Genomic DNA, 15,351 nt, shown 5'->3' on the forward strand with positions numbered 1-15,351 from the left:
TCCATGCCCCCTCCTTTAGCCTACTTCCTCTTATCTCCCACACTTGCCGTCCTCTCACTGCCCCTATTATAAGTCCCTTCCCCTACTATCCCTCTTCCTAAATCCCATTCTCTACTCACCCTTCAGTTCACTTCCCCTCGTATACATCCTTCTCCCCATTTCTGTTTCACCTTCAGTACATCACGTCACTTTCTCTGCCATGCTTCTTCTACTTTCCCTCCCCATACTTCCCCTCAATTCCCCTCCCGGAAAAAAGTATAAGTAACACCGTTTACATTTGGTAATTGTTTACATTAATGACTTTTCCGCATTTTGAAGTAAATGATTCGAAACCTGTTGAAAAATCTTCTTTCCAGTTCAAAGGTAAAACGTCATCTGGGAGAAGCCCAAAAAGTTTGATATTTTCTCCGAAAAAAACCGCAAAAAAAATCTGTAAAATTTTTGTTCATAACTACGTAATTCTCGTCCTTTCAAAACTATGCATACTACTGTATTATGAGGTACTGATTATTAATGTAATCGTGAAAATATTCGCAAATTACATTTTTAAGGTTAATTCGAAAAAACAATCATCAAATTACCCAAAATAGCAATTATTGGAAATTTTTCGAGCTTTACAAGGGGTATAAGTGTGAGAGGACCTTCTCCTTAACGTTTCCAGCTCGAAAAATAACCACACTTGAACGCCGAACGTACGAGAGGTTTGAGAAGCGTGATTTCGAAACACACGGCCGTTAAAGGGGCTCTCACTCCTGCAACGCATAGATTTTGGGGCAATGCGTGAGAACGCACGAGGCGCACTTGCGCGCGACTCTCGTAAAGGGTAGGGGTACAGGGGAGAAAATTCCAGGTGCTCCTGTGGAATTGGGATACTCGTGTCTGTGGAACGTTTGTAACTTCAAGCCTCGTATGTTCGTCATCCGAGTGTATTTAAATTTTTTTAAAGATTTTATAAACAGTTATAGTTTAATTATGAAGTAAAATCTTTAAACATATTATAATTTTAATGGTAATTATAGCCATTTTTACTATTCTAATCTCCTTAGTATTTCATATTATTGCATTTTTAGTTCATAATTGATCTTTTTTAGTTGTAAAATTTATCTTTGTGGTTGAATATTTACTTTTTTCGTTAAAAATTTAACTATTTTATTAAAATTTATTTTTATTTATTACAACTTAATGTCTTAAAATGAAACTTTAACTATTCCTTTATTTGTTAAAAATTTATCTTTTTGCAGTTAAAAATACCACTCTATATTTGATAATTTGTCTACCTTGGTCAAACTTTAATCTTCTTCTTTAAAAATGTATCTATTTGGTAGAACATTCGAATTGAATTATTTTGTGTAAATTTCCGTTCTTTTTTTTTCTGAAAATTTTCTAACCATTTTTATTTAATAATTGATCTTTTTAAATTGAAAATTCATTTGACTGGTTCAAAAATCGTCTTTTTGGGTTGATAAATTTAATATTTTTGGGTCAGAAATTCAACTTTTTTGTAGAAAATTAGTTTTCTTGGTTTTTAAATTAAACTATTTTGCTAAAAATTAACTTTTCATTTGATTGGTTCAAAAATCGTCTTTTTTGGGTTGATAAATTTAATATTTTTGGGTTAGAAATTCAACTTTTTTGTAGAAAATTAGTTTTCTTGGTCTTAAAATTAACCTATTTTGCTCAAAATTAACTTTTTGGTTAAAAGTTCATATTTTCGGGATGAAAACTCAGCAGTATTGTAAAAAAGTCGTCTTTTTGACTAAAAAATTCAACATTTTATAGGAGAAAATAAAAAATGTTCAGGGAGAGTCAGGGAATTTGGAAACTGGGATTATTTTATCATCAGAAATTTAAACCGTGCAATTATAAACTTCCCTGAGAATATTCTCTAGTCCAGTTAAAAAATTACGATTAGAAATACTTTTTTAAATTCCTATTTAAATAGTAATTCTCGTTCTAAACGTTAAAGGTCCAATATACATGTAAATGTAATCCCAAGCTAAAAAATCGAATTTCCTCCATGATCTCGGAACGAAAGTCGTATAATGTGAATGTTTGAAAGACATTAACATAATTGATTTAGACTTTAAAGGACCTCGGAAACCGAGATTTCCATGAAACAATAAAAATTTTATGGTGGCCTATATCTAGTTGTACTGCATAGAGAATCTAGAGTTAGCAAACATTGTTCAGCGAGTATTGATCGTTTTGCATTCTGTCTGCGTGTTTCTATTTTCCCTTTAGGAATTAGAGGCGCCGCGAAATTATTTTTGGCGCGAAGGAAAAGTCAGGCAAAGTTCGTTTCATTACAATACGATCAAGAAGAAGGAAGAACCTTGATCAAAATCTCGTTTACTATATAAATACCCTCCTTTTTATTTCAGAAAAGATGCAGAACTTCTCTTCGAAAAATATATATTAAATTGCGATAAGAGAAGAATTGGATTGACAGTTTTATTTGACTAAACAACAAACTTGCGCATTACGTTCGTGACTTTTTTTGTCTTCCTCTATTTTTAAATAAAAATTAATATTAATACAAAATTTTTATGTTTTATTGTATATGTTATCTTAAATAATAAAAAAGAAAAGCAAGGACAATAATTGATTTTTTTCAAAAATACCAATTTCCAACGAAAGACAGGAACATAGCCTAAATTTTTTTATTCAAATTTTTTTTTAAATGGCCAATTTCCATTCAAAACACTTAAATATCCTATTATTGTTCAAACGTTGCAAATATTCTTTAAAAGCTAGTGATTTGTCATAAACAATAGCAGTTTTAAACGAAAAGTATTAACACACCGTAACAAGATATACCCTTTATATTATATATCCTCATATATACCCTAAATAATTCTCAGAATAGTCCATTGGATGGCTATTCATTTTTCAAAACATTGTTTGCCCTATTACTAAAAATTATTATCTATTATCAAAAAAATATACTTTTTCCCATTTTTTATGGATTGAAATGTTTATTATTATATGGAAACTGTTGAAAATAGACGAGAATTGAAAACTGAATTTTCAACAGTAGAATCTTAGTAGTTAAAAATCCAACTAAAAATTTTCTTCAATTTTAAAATTTTAAATATTTTGCAATTGTCAACAGTTGTATTCTCTACTGCTGAAAATTAAGTTTTTTAATCATTATGATTTTGTTTCCAAATTACCAGTTATGGATATAAAACGCAAACGTAACTAACTATTATTATCAAATTATGAATTTTCTTTGAAATGTAATGTTTTTAAAATACAAACTCCATTTTTGACGGAAAAACACTAACAGAGTCAGAAATTGTTCAAAGTAGTAACTTTTATTATTACAAACAAAAGTTTAAATTTTAATCTAACGATTTTTGCTTACAAATATCAACTTCTCAGGTGAAAAACATTAGCATAACCTAAAGTTGTTTAAAATTTATAAATATTCTTTGTCATCCAATTATTTTGTATAAAAAATACCAGTAATTACTGACGAAATACACTAACATAATGCAACTAAAAATTATTCTAAATTGTAATTTTTTTTACGAAATTTAATGATTTTGTTTAAACTAAGCGACTTGCTGTGAAAATCGTTAGTATAATCTTAAATTGTTCGAAAATTATAAATATCCTTTGAAATCTATGTCAAAAACTGAAGCTTAAACTACATTTGTACACAAAATTTAAATCTTTTTATTATGAAATCTAATTACTTTTTGCTAAAAATACTAATTTCTGGTATGAAAATCACTGAAATAATCTTAAATTATTATAAAATTGTGAATATTTTTAGAAATCTAATGATTTTGGAATAAAGATGTTATTTTCCGACAAGAAACTCTAACAAAATCAAAGAATTTTCAAGTGTTTACATTTTATTATTTAAAAAAATCATTATATTTAAAACTACTCAATTTTGTTTGAAAAATACCAGTTTCATATCTGAAACGCACCAACATAATCTAAAGGTTTAGCGAAATAGTAAATCGACTTCGTAATCTAATAATATTTGTTTTAAAAACAATTTTTTGGTGTAAAATACTAACGCAGCCTATTTTTTTTAGAAAATTATGAAACTTTAAATGCTAAAAATTTTTATTTGAAAATTTAAATTTCGGTAAAAAACGCCAACAAAACCGAAAAACGTAAATTGTTGAATAATTTTTTAATCTTTGAAATCTAATAATTTTGTATTAAAAATACCTATATTTGGTATAAAACACTAATATATATCCTAAAAATGTTGAAAATTTGGAACTAGAATTAGAAATTAGAATCTAAAGGTTTAGCGAAATAGTAAATCTTCGTAATCTAATAATTATTGTTTTAAAAAACAATTTTTTAGTGTAAAACACTAACGCAGCCTAATTTTTAAAGAAAATTATGAAATTTTAAAATACTAATTTCGAGAGAAAAATACTGACATAAAACCGAATGTAATAAGATAATAATATAATATTTTCAATAGTTTATTAGATAATTATCAAGTTTTAATTTAATCGCAAAAAAGTATTAAAGAGCACAAATGTGTTTCAATTTGTGTAAGATCTCTTATAATTTTTCTGATTAAACGAGATTACTTGTAGATTTAATTTTCAAAGTATTACATTTAAGGTGTAAAACAACTTCAAGTAATGAAAAGTCAATAATTTTGTTAACAAAAATGATTGCGGGATTTTCGATTCATATCGTTACAAGACTTTCCAGATTGGATTTATGAATAAAGGAAAGATTATTTTCGCTAAAGATGAAATAAATCAGCACAGATTACAAATTATAGTTTCATCTAAAATTTATTTTTCTTTTACAGATGCATTTCAGTTCAAGTTTACAGATTTACACCTACAAATGAGATATTTCCACTTCTGATGCCTTCAAATAAAAAGCCTTTTAAGTAGATTGCCTTTCAATTTAGAATCCATTAATGTCAAATTCCTCTAAACTAGAAACTTTCAAGATAACTAATTTTTAAATTTGACTTTAATTTTAAAGCCTCTGTTGCAGTTTTTAAAAGCCTTACCCTTTGAAGAATGAAATTTAACATTTTTACTCTGAACCTTTGCAACTTGTTAAATTAGTTACGAAAATTTACAAATTTAGGAGAAAGCCGTTCGGTCAAATTGTTGAAGAAATTTTCTACTTTCGACTTTTGATTGAAGCATTAAAAACCCATCTTACATGAATTTTGACCGAAAGGTCTTTTTCACACATTTTGTACGGGGTCATTAAAGTTATAAAAATGTCTATAAAAAAACCGCATGCAAACATTTTTTTTAAACTTCTATGTTTTCTATTTTTATAATTCGATTTTCAAATTCATATTCAAATTCAAAATCATATTTCAAATGATTCCTTCCGCAAATTAATAATATACTATGTTAACATTTTTTATTCAAAAATCATACAATCTTTAAAGCTTACACTTGTACGTTTTAGAACTAGAAATAATGTTGCCAAAGCTTTAAATTTCTTAACTACTCAAGTTGCAATTTAAAATGTTGAACCCAATAACATTTAAGACGTTTAATTTCTAGAGAATTAAATTAAAAATTAATAATTGTAAGTTGAAAATTCATCAATCCTAAGTTTGAATCATTCAGAAATACTCAACAATTGAAATTGTACATTTGTATGAAATATCCGATTTTTAGTATTTCTAACAAAATACTTAAATCTTCCACTAAAACAGATTAATTGTCAACGAAGCAGTTGCCTTTTTTACCAAAATATTTATTTTCTAACAAAAAAAAAACGAATTTCCAACAAAATACATAAATTTTTAATCACTTAATTAAATTTTCAACCAAGAGGAACAAAAAACAAATTAGATAAAGATAATATTAAATAATTTCTATAGGTGAAGTAAAGACCATAAAATTTAGAAAGGACAATATAAAATGCAAATAATTTCCAAATTTAACAATAGATAGCAATAGAACTTAAAAAAATTGACTTTTAAATAAATTTACAATTTCCAGCAGATATTTCTTATTTTTATCAATTTTTTAATGAAAATTCGAACCCTTTTGCAGCCATTATAAGAAATTTGCTACAGTAGGTCAATCCTCGATATTGTTATTATCTCTTCTTTTAATTCATAACTTTGATTGCAAACATTGAGAAACTGGACTTTAAAAAGCGCTATTATTGTGCTATGGTGAGGGAAAGCCAGGGAAAGTCAGGAAGTTTGTTGAGCTTGCTTCAATTTATTTTAAAAATGGCAAGAATTAATTAAATAACGATGTTTTAAAAATTAATCTGCTTTAATTCAGGATTAAAATGTTTTGCTGAAAATTATGATAATATTTTCGGGTTAAAAGTTCAACTGATTCACAGATAATTCGTCTTTGAAATTTTAACTATTTGTTTGATAATTAATTTATATTGGCTCAGTATTAAACTATTTTGTTAAAAATTTAAATATTTGATTAGAAATTAATGTTTTTGTGTAAATTTTTTTACTGTTTTGTAGAATAATAGCCTTTTTGGCTTGCAATTTTAACTGTTTAGTTGAACATGAACATTTTCTTGAAAATTCGCAATTTCATTTTTCGTAAATTAATATTTTTTCGTCGATTATTTGACTATTTAGTAGAAAATTCAACTATTATATTGAAAGCTCAACTGTTTAATTGAAAATTAACTTTTTTTGTTGTAAATAAATATTTACGCTCTTCGGAAACTAATGCTTTTACGTAAAAAATTCAATTATATGATTGAAAATGAACTTTTTTGTACGAAAATCATATTTGTGGTTTTAGAAAATTAATTGACTATTTTGTAAAAAAAAATGAAATCTTAGGTTGAAAATTGGTTGTTTTGTGAAACTTCAGATTTGCGGGTCAAGGATTCAACTGTTTCGTAGAAAATTCTTCTCTATGACTACAATATTCAACGATTTGTTGAAAAATTGAACCATTTGGTTAAAAATGGACTTTTTTGTCGAAAATTCAAATGATTTGTAGAAGAATTCTCTTCTTTGGTTGAAAATGCAACTTTTTTGTAAAAAAATTGTCTTTTTGTTTTTAAAATTCATGCCTTTCGGTAAAAATGTTTAATTTCTTTGTTTGTTGACTGCAGCCGTTTTTAGTAAAATAAAAATATTTTTTGATTGAAATATTAGCCTTACATTTAGTGTTGAGAATTGTTCTTTTTTGTTGATAACTCAACTACTTAGTTGAACGTTGAGTTAATTTGTCAAAAATACAATTTTTTCGTTGAAGATTCATAATTTTAGTGAAAATTTCATATACTTGATTGTATTTTTTGGTAGAAAACAATTCTTTTCGTGTAAGAATTCATCTTTTTTGTTTGTATTCAAATATTTGTTTAAAAATGCAATACTTCACTTAAAATTTTAAAAATATAAATCTTTCAAAACTGAAGTTAATATAGTTCTCATTGATTTTACTTGAAAGAATTTATTTCCCTTTATCGTGAAAAATCTTCTCATTTACGATTATTTAATAAATTTAGCTAATTAAAATTGAAAAGCTTACAGATGGATGGTTGATGGGATTATTCGAGAATAATTATGGAATGTATTACAGGGTTGTAGGGTAAAAATTGCTTTAAAAATTTACGATACTTAATTCTTAAATGTGTATGTATTAAGAAAATTTTTACTAAAAGATATTGTATTTGTATATAAATTATAATAGATCTTTATTAAAAATTTTAATCTAGAGATATCCGAAAAATCCTGGAATTCTTAGGCATTTTTTTCAGTCAACCTCGAGTTCATTTTAGATGAGCCTTAAATGTCCATTTTTTATCTCCTGAATGGAATTAATAAATGTTGCTTGCAGTAGTGCAGTAGGGTTAGTAGAATAGTATTGCAAAGGAGATATTGAGACGCTTCTCTTTCAAGGTTACGCTTTTTAGACATGAATAATTTGTAGGTAGTGGCTCGAATATGTCACACCAAGAATGGCTCGAATATGGCACACTTTTTTTATACCAAATAATCACAGTTAGGCATTATTCAACTTTCTGAATGTTAACAAGAATGATTTCAGGTATTCATGTACTTAGTCCATTTTCTGCGATGGATCCTACACGTTGCTAAAGGAGAAATTTTGCGTAGAGTGTACTACCTGCAACGAATGATCCCAGAATTCTTATTGACTATTGTCAATAAGTTCGCTGTTTATTTTATTCTTCAAAATTATATTAGTAATATTTATATTATTAATAATTATATTAATAATATATGCATACTGGTAACTTGCTTATTTTTTATGTATTTTGATTTTTGTCTAGGTGTGCCATATTCGAGCCACCCTTTATCAATTTTCGAAAACCGCGTTTTTTGGAAATCCTTTATTTAAAAAAGAACCGTTGGCGATGAGATAAAAATCAACTTTACTATTAAAAAGGTTATTCAATAGCCTTTCGTATGACGACCTATTATTCATTGAATTTCAGTCTGTAGAGTGCCGGCCATCCATTGAAAAGGAGTTGGTGTGCCATATTCGAGCCATTTCCTCTATGTATAATTTTCATTTGTTTTATGCCAAAAGAGTATAAAAAATTAAAATATCAAATAATATTTGCTATCATGTATAATTTCTCCGTCTGGGACCTGTTATTATGATCCAAATTCAATATAAAAAGATTTTTAAAATGTTTTTCTAATTTAATTGATATCTTATTAATTTCTATGTATATATTACTTTTATGTCAGATTAAGTTAATTGCAGTCCGGTTACTTGAAAATGTTAAATCCCTAAAGTGCTTGGAAATATTGAAGGCACATTTATTACTGTGAATTGCAGTCACCTTTAGAAGACGGGTCGATACTTTCCCTAAGGAAATGAAATAGCTACTGTTGCATGACTCGAAGTTGCATGAATGCATTTATAAGTCATGTGGATCTCGGTTTTCTAATCACAAAAAAGCGCCGTAATATGAGGTATGCGAGAGCGATATGAAATATATTCCCAGCTTTGAAAGTGCATTATTGTTGCATTGGTGATAACATGCCCATTGCTAACGATGTATTCATATATTTATATGAATGTCAACTACTTGAAAGGTGCTGACTTGAACATTTTTGAGAAGAACGTTTAAAGATCATCGCTTTGTTTTTCACTCCCCTTGGGATCTCTCGAGCGTCTCGATTTTCAGGGTTTACACTGCTTCTTCTTTTAGAATGAGGATACAAAAATTTCAAAGTGGTATCGAGAACCTATTTAGAATTAAGATACTTTCTTCCAAAGTTAAAGGAGATTTCATAAAAAATTTGGGGACTTTTCAAATCTTATTGATCCATTTTTACAGAATATTTTAGATTGAAATAATAATAAGGCAGATTTTTAAGTTATCTTTGTTAGATTTAAGAATTTTACTCTTTGCAATGTCATCTTATCTATTCTTAGCAGTTAAGAAGCAACTGGCACGAAATACACATTTTTAAACATTTATTATCAGATTGAGTGCTCTCTTTACAAAATGAAAAGTAAGAATTGTTTTTGGCATAAACACTGACCTAAAACGAAGGCTTATTGTGTGTTAAGTTTAATTTTATGAAAGACTTCATAGAAAGGGTAACTCCGTTATTAAGAATTGTGTAGTCTTTATTTTTAATTTGAAACGAAAATTTTATTTTGTAACTGATATGCTTTTTTATAGCGCAAAATTCCTAATATAAACTTTTAATAAATTGAATTAACACTTCGTGATTCATTTGGTCAAGGATTCTCGCCCTAAAAAATTGTGAGGGGCCAAGCGTAGAGCTGTCTGAAGGGCGTCAGCGTCAGTTAGATTGTGTGCGCCTGGCAATGAGGAGAAATCTACGTTGTGCCCTGAAAGTCCCACCTGAACCACGGCGTTAGTGTTTTTGTCAATTTTGAATTCTCATTTCATCGACTCTTTTCGTTCTTTTTGTATATTTATTTGCACGAAATACAAAAATTGCATTATTATATCCATATTTTGCATTATAACATTTTTAAACTGAAAGAAAACTGGTCTTTATTAGTAATTTTGCTTGCCTGAACCTCTCTGAAATACGTAAATTTACAGTCACTAAAATAATTATACTTTTTTCAGCCGCGACTATGGAGATATATTTTTTAAAGTCCTATCTAAGTACTATAATAAACATGTAAAGTGCTTTTTCATCAAATTTATTTTCAAAGAAAATATGAATATTTTTAGTAATTTTCCCATTTTTACAAACATGTGTTTCGATAATTGAATGGTTACAAAATATAAAAGTGCAAATAGCGAAATAGCTGCTAGCAATTTATTTTATAGACTCAGGAGAATAACTGTAAATTTTGCCAGATTTTAAGAATAAAAATAGCATTGAGAAAAACCTCATGGACTTTAAAATCTCACCTGGACCACCGCCCGCGTCAGTGAAATTCACCTGGACCACGATATGTTAATATTGATCATGATGGAAATTCAATTCTTATATAAGTTTTATAATAGCATGAAAAGTATTCTATTGCATATATCTTCTGTTACTGACGACTGGTTTTAAGAACAAAAAGTGTAGTGCTAAAAGAGTGAGATATATTACAAAAAATTTTTTTATGTATATTAATTATGAGTCCCTGATGATTTTTGAAAATATTTTTTAAGAAAATGCTTAAATCTTCCGGATTTGACAATAATTTGCATGTTGAAAAAATCCTTATGGGGTGAGTTATTCCAAAAAAAAACTTTCATCTTTCACTGAAAGCTTTTTTTGGAACAACTCACGCCGAAAGGATTTTTTTACTGATTCAGATTCGGGGAGATATTTAAGGTGAACATTTTATACGTTAATTTTGTCAACGTTCAAATAAAAAAGTTTTAAAACTTCATCTGGGAAAACTTTTCAACTGATTCTTCGAAACTGTATTCATTCAAAATTAAAAATCAAAACCGTAAAGCTTTTAAACTTAAAGTCTGCCAAACATTTGTTTTCACTCACATAATTTTAAATGTTAATTCTTCTAAAGTTCTTTTTAGATCTCTTCGTTAAAGATTAAAAAAATTAAATATAAATAGTAAATTTTTAAATGGGTAACATTTTAAATTTAAAAACTTATGTACATGAGGGTGGTCCAAAAAACGCTTTTCGAACTACAGGGCAAGTCACCCCCACCGATCCAAATTTCCATTTGCGGAGAAAGAACATGTAATTTTTTTTCGAAACTCAAATATTAACGCATGCCACCGCGTACTTCAAAATTCCATTTAATTAATTTGGGGAAATTTTGGATTTTCGAAAAATTAAATTCAAACATAAGTTTTTATGGATTCCAGAGTAGTGTCCGTATAAGTATATTTTTGATTTTTGGGTCATATTTGGGACACTGTAGGGGGGTAAGGGTCTGTTAAAAATAAAAGTTATGGATATGTTTTTATTTTTTGGCCACTCCACTTCCATCCTTAAAAAACTCTGCACGGTTTGATCAAACCCTGAAGTATAAGTTCAAGTTTTCGAAAATGGAACAGAGCCCCATGTTAATTAAATGGGATTTTCAAGTTACTGGTGAAACGTGTTAATATTTTAATTTCGAAAAAAATACGGATTTTACTTTTTAACCTATTCTTAAATTAGAAAACTATCCAAATTCAATATTTTTAACACAAAGAAGGTTTGAATGTTAAAAAATAATGAATTCACACAAGTTTAACTTAAAGAATTTTTATTAATTTTTACTGATTCACATGCAGAGAGAAAGTAGGAATAAGATAAACACAAATGCCTTTATTTTGTGAACTTTCAAATGAAAAAGTTTCAAAATTTGATCTTAAACAACTTTCAAATTGATCTTTTGATTTTTTTCATTTAAAGGTAGAAAATTTGATATCGTAAACTTTTTTAAACAGAAGGCTGCGAAAACTTTTAATTTTGAACTATATTCTCTTTGATTTTTTTTATAAACATAATAGATGTATCATTTGAATTTTTTAAATTTGAAAGCTTTATTGAAATGTACGCGGTTTACAATTTAAGATTCCGAAACTTTCGAATTATATAGTATATATTATGATCCTTTAATTTTTTTATTTAAAGTTTATATAATATTTAATAATTTATTTGTATATAAATAATAATAGATCTTTATTAAGTTGTCAACAAATTACACAACGTGTCGAGAAAATATTAATAGAACAAAGATGTTCATAGAAAAACATATGTCTTTTTTATATATTTTTTTAATTACACAGGCCGACAAAATTTGTACCTATAGACAGGACTATATGACCTCAAAGGATTTTGGTGTCCTAAAACGAATCCGTTGTCTAAATTTTTCCTATATGTCAGGTTTAAGAGATATCCTAACCTAAAAGTGCAAATATGGCATGAATCTAAAAGATTTCTTTTTAGTTGTCCTATTTAATAACACAGGCCAACAAAAATGACATCTTTTTTAAAATATCCTAGACCGGACTATGTGACTCCGAAGGATTTTTGTCCTAAAAACGAAATCGTTGTCTAAATTTGTCCTACACGTCAGGTTTTTGAGATATCCTGACCTAAATGTGAAAAAATGACTATTTTTAGCGTTATTTGGGACAATATAACATAATCATCCATTTTTTTCTAAAAACTGATTACGCTATCGTTTAGAAATCCGTTTTATCTTTCATTTCCATTTTTGATCATCCTGAACCGATTTCTTTCCTCCGAGATATCGCGCACTAGCCATTTCAGTAGAACGAAAATGGTCAATGTGCGATATCTGGGAGAAAAAAAAATCGGTTCGTGATAATCAAAGATGGAAATGGAAGATAAATAGAAGTACTAAACGGTGGCGCCATATCAGTTTTTAGAAGAAGTAATTGCTAATTATATTATATTGTCTCAAATATGGCAAAAAATTCCATTTTTTCACTTTTAGGTTAGGTCTCTTAAACCTGACGTATAGAAATAATGTAGACAATGTATTCGTTTTACGACACCAAAATCCATCGGATCATATAGTCCGGTCTTAGGACACCAAATTTTTTGGCCTGTGCAATTAAAAAAAAAATAATTAAAAAGACATATGTTTTTCTATTAACATTTTTGCTCTTAATATCTTCTCAACACATTGTGTACTTTGTTTATAACTTAATAAAGATCTACTATTATTTATATATAAATTAAACATTAATTACAAAATAAAGTAAAAAATAAAATCAATAAATATAAAATATTAAATGTTATATAAGCTTTAAATAAAAAAAATAAAGGATCAATTTAAAAGTTTTTGGGATGAAATTTCAAAACTTTTTTATCTGAAAGTTGACGAAAATAGTGCATATAATATTTACTATATTCGTAGAATATGCAGGAGAATATGCATAATAAAATTATGATAGAAATAATAATATTAATATAAATAATACATATTTATTTTTATTATTATTATTAAAAATATTAAATTTTGTAAATTTGGGCTATACAATTTTCATAGCTCTTTAGGTTTGAAAATTAAAAAGCTTATATGTGTATACATGTATAATTCATTTCAACTTTTCAGCCTACACTTGAATCAGAAAGGTATTGAAATGTTATATTTTTCAATCCAAGAAAGGTTTCAATGTTAATTGAAAATAAATTTAAAAATTTTAATTCAGAAACTTTCTAAAGTTTTTCAACTTCATTTTTTTAGTTTTGAATTTTCGAAAAATCAACTTTCTAAAAATTGAAAATTCTCTAATTTTTTAACTTTTAAATTGAAATATATATGGGGCCATTCACAAAATACGTGATACATTTTTCAGGGAATTCTGCCCCCCCCCCCCCTGTTTGATATATTTTCCATTGATCTTAACATGGAGAATGATACTTCGGCAGACCCCCACTCATAGAAGTAATAGAAGTATTTTTTCAAGCACTCGACTAGAAAATATACTACTCAATTTTATTACAACTCTATGGTTCTATAAGTATTGAAAAATTTTATCGAACCAGATAAAAATATTTATTGACAGAAGAATAACTCTAATTGCAGCACCAAACATTTCATACTATTATGAATCACATACAATCTGAAATCATCGAAACTACATAATCTGTATATTGAATGATAATCGAAGACTGTTATATAAAATGCAATCTGAATTAAATAAAATCACAAAAAAGTCACTCAACGGAAATACAAAAAATCCATGAAATACTAAAAATTAGAAATATGAATTTACCGCATGATTCGAGGTAGTTCGTGGATTAATATGTAGGCCATCATCATCGCCGATTTGCTCCTCAAATTGGCTCTCTCGACTGCCGGTGGGGCCCATTTCAGCGCCCAAGCGCGAATATTTTTTTCTCACACTTTGATTTTAAATTCCTCCAAAATCCCCCCAAATAAGGTCTCGATAGTCACTACCTGATTTCGGAAACTATTAGTCAATTAAAACCCGGGCAATATCCTCAGATTCGCTTTATCCCGCGCTTCCCATCTTTTCTGCGACTCTCCCCCGGAGGGTCAACTATTTTCCTTATTTCCTTTTGACAGAAAAATGAATTCTCACTCCGCTATTTTCTCCTTTTCGAAACAGTGAAAACGAAAACCAGCTTTCTTGAAGTGTTTTCCAAAGGATTACCCGAGGACTGCACTTGGTGGCTCCTCTTGGGAAAGGACGCCAACGCATCGAGATGAACCAGGACAGCGTCGCGGTGCCTCGACCGCGACCTTTTTGGCACCTCTGAACGCGGAAAACACTTTCGTTTTGCAATGCAATAACGCCCGGCGATATCGTTTTTTGATAAGGCTGAAGGGATTGAAAAAAATTGGGAAATTCGAAGGCGAACCCGCGGGTGGGTAGCGCCGCGGCGCCCCGGGATCAATAAACCGAGGCCGGCCGTCGCCTTCTACTCCTTCGTCGCCTTCCTGTGCTTTTGGTTCCTGTTCATACGACGTGGGACGTCGCGGCGCCGCACGGCGCTTTACCGAGCACGCGCGATTTTCAGAGTAGACCCCAAGCCGATCGATATCTTTCCGCACAACCCCCAACTGGTCTCGGGCAGGTTCCGTGCGAATGATATGCATGGGGAGGCTGATGTGAGAGGAAAATCGGTTATTGACGATTTCTTTTCACATTCAGATAGTGTGGACAAATTTCATTGCAGTTCACTGTCAGATTTGGCCCAGATTTAGTTTCACCTGGGAAACCTGAAATTGTTAAGGAATTTTTGTGGAATTTTTATATACCTTCAAAAAGTAGAATATTTATCATTTTAGTGGAAAATTGACCTATTTTGTTAAAAACTTTTTGTTATTAAAAATTAATTTTTTTAATTGAAATTTTATGTGTTTCATTTTTTGTTCAAAATTAATCTGTTTTAGTTAAAAACCCTATTATTTGGATGACCGAATCCATTTCAAATCTTTCAAATCAAACATTTCATCATTTGAAATCTTGCACACA

The 15,351-nt window shown here is 28.7% G+C and overlaps 1 protein-coding gene across 2 annotated transcripts in view; it reads right to left on the reverse strand.

The window, feature by feature from the left end:
- The window catches only part of LOC117180900 (monocarboxylate transporter 14), an 81,270-nt gene extending 66,645 nt beyond the window's left edge, over positions 1-14,625 (reverse strand). Inside the window, exon 1 of one of the 2 annotated variants that reach the window (XM_033373500.1) lies at positions 14,125-14,220. In XM_033373500.1, coding sequence (XP_033229391.1) covers positions 14,125-14,220 — 96 coding nt within the window. Of the gene's footprint in view, positions 1-14,124 lie in introns of both variants that reach the window. The other variant, XM_033373501.1, reaches the window with a different exon arrangement.
- Positions 14,626-15,351: the final 726 nt, after the last annotated feature.

The sequence above is a fragment of the Belonocnema kinseyi genome, chromosome 9 (assembly GCF_010883055.1).
Source record: "Belonocnema kinseyi isolate 2016_QV_RU_SX_M_011 chromosome 9, B_treatae_v1, whole genome shotgun sequence".
NCBI lineage: Eukaryota > Metazoa > Arthropoda > Insecta > Hymenoptera > Cynipidae > Belonocnema > Belonocnema kinseyi.